The sequence below is a fragment of the Scylla paramamosain genome, chromosome 34 (genome assembly GCF_035594125.1).
Source record: "Scylla paramamosain isolate STU-SP2022 chromosome 34, ASM3559412v1, whole genome shotgun sequence".
NCBI classification, from domain to species: domain Eukaryota; kingdom Metazoa; phylum Arthropoda; class Malacostraca; order Decapoda; family Portunidae; genus Scylla; species Scylla paramamosain.
This window is the reverse complement of record NC_087184.1, coordinates 12,072,720-12,077,719: the sequence shown is the minus strand read 5'-3', so window position 1 is coordinate 12,077,719 and position 5,000 is coordinate 12,072,720. Positions and strand designations below refer to the sequence as shown.

At 56.4% G+C, this 5,000-nt stretch overlaps 2 protein-coding genes across 3 annotated transcripts in view; one reads left to right on the top strand and one right to left on the bottom strand.

The window, feature by feature from the left end:
- The window catches only part of LOC135090184 (uncharacterized), a 36,063-nt gene that overhangs the window by 65 nt on the left and 30,998 nt on the right, over positions 1-5,000 (top strand). Inside the window, exon 1 of the mRNA XM_063986620.1 lies at positions 1-50. This exon is cut by the window's left edge and continues 65 nt beyond it. The gene's annotated coding sequence lies outside the window, so the exon portion shown is untranslated. The remainder of the gene's footprint in view (positions 51-5,000) is intronic.
- Positions 1-5,000, bottom strand: part of LOC135090183 (epithelial discoidin domain-containing receptor 1-like) — a 26,511-nt gene that overhangs the window by 1,819 nt on the left and 19,692 nt on the right. For both annotated transcript variants that reach the window (XM_063986618.1, XM_063986619.1), the window contains one exon: positions 1-1,731. This exon is cut by the window's left edge and continues 1,819 nt beyond it. In XM_063986618.1, coding sequence (XP_063842688.1) covers positions 97-1,290 — 1,194 coding nt within the window. In that variant the 5' untranslated portion in view covers positions 1,291-1,731 and the 3' untranslated portion in view covers positions 1-96. The remainder of the gene's footprint in view (positions 1,732-5,000) is intronic.

The following is a 5,000-nucleotide window of genomic DNA, read 5'->3' as shown; positions in this document are numbered from 1 at the left end:
GCCAGGTGTTATTTTGTTGAGGGCGACGGGGAGCGGCGCCCACATCCTTGGTGAGTTGCCCAGTACGTGTGTGTGTAGGGGTGGCGGGGTTAAGGCTCAGCCCGTGTAGTCCAGGCTGTAGCCGAGGTTCTTGCGGCGCAGGAAGAGGAGCACCTCCCAAAACGGCGGCCGCTGGCGTGCGGCGGGCCTCCAGCAGGCGGACATCATGTCGTACATCTCCCTGGGGCACAGAGGGGGCTGCGGCAGCGTCATCATGGGCACGCCGTCCCCTAGGTAGCAGCGTGACACGTTTTCCAGCACCTGGTCGTCGCTAAGGTCAGCGTGGGGCTGGCGCCGTGCCAGGGTGAACACCTCCCACAGCGTGACCCCGAAGGCCCATACGTCACTCTTGGTGGAGAACCTGCCGTGCAGGATGGACTCCCAGGCCATCCACCTGATGGGCAGCAGGGCGCGCCCCTCCCCCAGTCGGTAGTAGTCGCTGGAGTACAGCGGGCGACTCATGCCGAAGTCTGAGATCTTGATGGTGAGCGCCTCGCCCACCAGGCAGTTACGCGCCGCCAGGTCGCGATGCACCACGCCCAGGGTCTCCAGGTGCGTCATGCCGGACGCCACCTGCAGCGCCGCGTACACCAGGGCGCCGTAGCTCAGCTCAGGCAGTTCCTCGGCGCCCTCCGGCCCGCATCGGTGGCGACGCAAGAATTGGTAGAGGTCCCCGTGCACCATGTACTCCAGCAGCAGCGCTAGGGGCTCGGCGCGCGTCACCACGCCCACCAGCCGCACGATATTGGGGTCGTGCAGGCGCGCCAGCACGCGCGCCTCCTGCCGGAAGTCCTTCTTGGTGCCCTCGGCCGCGCCCATCCTGAGGCTCTTCATAGCCGCAAGGCGCGGGCCGCCCTCCAGCCCCTCCACCTCGCACAGCGTCACGGTACCGAACTTGCCCTCGCCCAGCGCCTCCAGCACCCGCACCTGGTGGGGCGCCACCTCGGGCACCGCGGGCTCGGGCAGCGCGCCGCTAGGCCCCGCGCCGCTCACGCCGGCCTCGTCCGCTGTGGCGTAGATGACGCAGCCGGTGACGCCCTGGATGCTGGAAGCGTGGCACAGTTGCGTGGCAGCGTAATGCTGGGCGGGTGGCGGCAGTGTGGAAGGAGGGCGGGTGAGGGGCAGGGGGGGCCTCCACGCCTCGGGGAAGGGCGTGGGGGACGTGAGGCTGAGGTCCGGCACCGCGTAGTCCACGGAGTCGTCGGTGTCAGTGGTAGTTGGGCCCTTGAGGGAGTCAGGGGGCGCGGGCATGAGGGGGTGAGGCTCCTGGTAGGGCCCCGCGGCGGGGTCTTGCAGCGCCACGCGGCCGTACAGCTCTCCGCCCCGGGCGCGGGACAGCCCCGCCGCCCCCCGCCGTCAGGTTGACGTTGATGTGGAAGTCTTTCATCTTCATTGAGACTTTGTGGGGGTCCGCGGCGAGCGGTGTCTTGGAGCGCCTTGCGAGGCGGGCGCGGTGATGCAGGAGGCACGCCGCCACGGGCAGCACGCCGAACACCACGCCCAGTGCCGCCAACCCACCTACCAGCAGACCCGGGGCGGGGGCGCGTGCCGGCACCACGGGGGACTGGCCTGGGGGTGCGGGGCCCAGGGTGGGACTTGCAGGGGTGGTGGGGGCGCGACCTGCATCTCCGCGAGGCGCCGCGCCGCTGACGGCCCCCTGAGTCTCCTCTGTCAGGTTGCAGGCGCAGGGCACTGAGGAGGGGAGGAAAAAAAACGCATGAGACACCCTCCAACAAAACAGCCACCAACAAAACACGGGCGCGGCGGGGCGGCCGCGGCCAGGGGAGAGCGGGTCAAGGAAATGCCTCGGCAGTGAGTGGTGGCCGGCGGTGTGGGCGGCGACGTGTCATGTGTTTGGTCACGGCGCCGTAAAGGGACGTAAACACACTTTTATAGAGTGAGCATCGCGCGGCCAGGACAGGAATACCAATAACAGCCAACTTTACATGAATACTGAGAGCGTTCTTATCGTCCATCTCTTTCCCCATTGTGATGTTTTGTTTGCGCGTTATGTGGCGCGGTCTCTCCTAAACACGGCACGAGTGTCGGTGCAGCTTATGTAACTGTGCCCGTCTGGCGATGCTGCTGCGGCGCGGCGTCTGCCTCGCGTCCGGCCGTCTGGTGGTGAAGTACAGCCCACTGTTGCCTGTATTATTTGTGGCGGCGTTTGGGGCGCGGCGGAGGGCGAATTAACCCTCCGTCAGACGTGCTGGATCGGGCCTGGAATGCGCGGCTCTGGATTTACAAGACACTGGTCGGACAGGCGGCGCCGTAAAGATGCCGAGTTACCTGCGTGGCTCCGGCGTGCCCGCGAGGAGGCGTGGGGGCGCGGAGGGCGGCCGCTAAAAGCCCTACACAAATACCTGTTGTGGCGAAAGAAAGTGGCTCCTTTACAAAGTGTGGGGCGAGGGACGCAGGCCGAATATTTTCATGCCAAGGTTCAGAACGACGATGCCGCCTTAACTCAAAACACGAGAGGAAAAAAAAAAAAAAAAAAAGCTACCAGGATCCCACAAAGATTTCCATGCGAAGGCTCATGAGTTTGGTGAGTAGAGCGGGGTGGTGTTGCGGGGCTGGAGTCACGGCGCGGAAGGGAAACAAGACATCAAGACAGGCGAGGCAAGAAAAGAAGCAAAGATTTCACGTCGAGAACACAACTTCCGCGTTACTTTGAGAACCGTAACGCGGCCAGAACTTTTCCACTTGATATCCTGCAGCGGGGGAGTCTTGGAAATACACGACGATAGCGTATATTCATTGCATTTCTTTCATTTATATGTCCATCACGTGGTTTTTTTTTTTTTTTATTTGTCACGTGATTTATTTTCGTATTTCTTGTATGATATCCGTCAGGGGGAAGTGGGAATACAGGAAAGTGAGAACCTGTGTATTGTATTTCGAGATAATTAGAGCCATATTCTGAAACACCAGCGCCGCATCTCCACTACATTAAAAAAAACCTCGTTGAAGTGACACGGGTTTTTAAAGGTGTTTTTACGGTCCTAGTGGCAGATTAACAAGAATTTTACATCATAAACAGGAGAAGCACTCTTGAAAACCCAGCTAATCATCTCTGTGGCCTTGGAAACTAGTCGGAGCGTTTAAGAATACTGGTCTTAGAGAATACCAGGAGGGAAACACCTGAGGGAACCTGCTAATGACACACCTGATAACACCAAGAGGGAAACACACCTGTGGGAACCTGCTAATGACACACCTGATAATACCAAGAGGGAAACACACCTGTGGGAACCTGCTAATGACACACCTGATAACACCAAGAGGGAAACACACCTGTGGGAACCTACTAATGACACACCTGATAACACCAAGAGGGAAACACATCTGTGGGAACCTGCTAATGACACACCTGATAACACCAAGAGGGAAACACACCTGAGGGAACCTGCTAATGACACACCTGATAATACCAAGAGGGAAACACACCTGTGGGAACCTGCTAATGACACACCTGATAACACCACAAGAGGAAACACACCTGAATAAACATACTATACACCTTACATAACACCACAAAGGGGAAACACACCTGACGGAACCACACCTGCTAATAACACACCTGAGATAACGAAGAGCCAGGACGTAGTGCCAAATTAGTCGCTCTCCAAGTTTACGTTTTCTATGAAGCACCGAGGACTACATAAATTTGCTAGTAATACAATTTTCATCCTGAGAAATTCCATATATTGCAGCTGGAGTTACGAGGTTCAGGAGAGGAGGAGGAGAAGGAGGAGGAGGAGGAGGAAGGAAAAGTGGGGATGGGAGGCAGTAGTTTAAGAGGGAAGAAGCAGGCGTGAGGATGTGTTAGTTACGAGGGAGCAAGTGGGAGAGCTAAGGGAGAAGAGTAAAGAGGAACAAGGTGAGAGTTTAAGAGGGAAGAGGTAGAAGTAAAGAGAAAATTAAGAGAGTTAAGAGGGAGAAGGTAACAGTTGGGAAGGAAGAGGTGAGGGTTACAGGCAAAAAGGTTGAGGCTTAGAGAAAATTTAGAAGAAAGGAGGTAGGTTAGGTTAAAGGTGGGAGCTTACATGAAAAAAAAAAAAAGTTAGGATTTCGGGAGGTTAGGCGGGAAAAGAAGGTGGGAAGTAAGGGGAAATAGTTGGGGAGGTCAGGTGCAGGAGGCTGGGGTTACAGAGAAGGAGGTTGGGGGTTCAGGGGACATTAAGAGGAGGGGTGTGAAGCTAAGAGAGACAAGGTTGGGGTTTAGAAGAAATTAAGAGGAAGGTGGTCTAGTTAGAGGGAAAATAATATTGGGGTTTAGAGGAAATTAAGAGGGAGTTAGGGAAGTTAGAAGAGGTTGGGGTTTAAGGGAAGTTAACGAGGTGGAGTTAGAGGGGGGGAAAAATTGGGGTTTAGAGAAAGTTAAGAGGGGAGAGGTAGACAATGAAAGGAAGAGAGAGGAAGCGTGAACCACCTAGTGAAGGAGTGCAGCTTTACGAGTGTGTTTTGGTGCTTTAAGGTAACTGAGGACTGGTTGTAATTGGCCGGTTAAAACTCTCGATCTTAAACTACAGAAGTGTAACGCAGTCATCTCAAACTACTGAATTGGCACGAAGATTCGAGCCCCTCAGAACTGTTTCGGTACTTCAAACACTGCACCCCTCCGCTCCGTGTTCCACTCCACTCCAACTCCACCTTCCAATTCACTCTCCATCTTTAAACTTGTCACCTCCACCTAACCATCTCCCTCACCCTCCTCCCCTCCATTTTACCATTCGACCTCCACTTATCCACCACGCTTTGTACTTCTCCATCTCGTTCACCTCCGTCTCAGCCTTCTATCTCCACTTAGCCATCACGCCTTATCATCCTCCTCCACCTCACCTCCACCTCCTCTTCCCCACTCCACCACCTCCATCTCCACACCCTCCTCACCCCCATCTCACCCTCCAACGTCCACCTAACCACCACGCCTTCTCCTCTATCACCTCCACCTCCTCCTC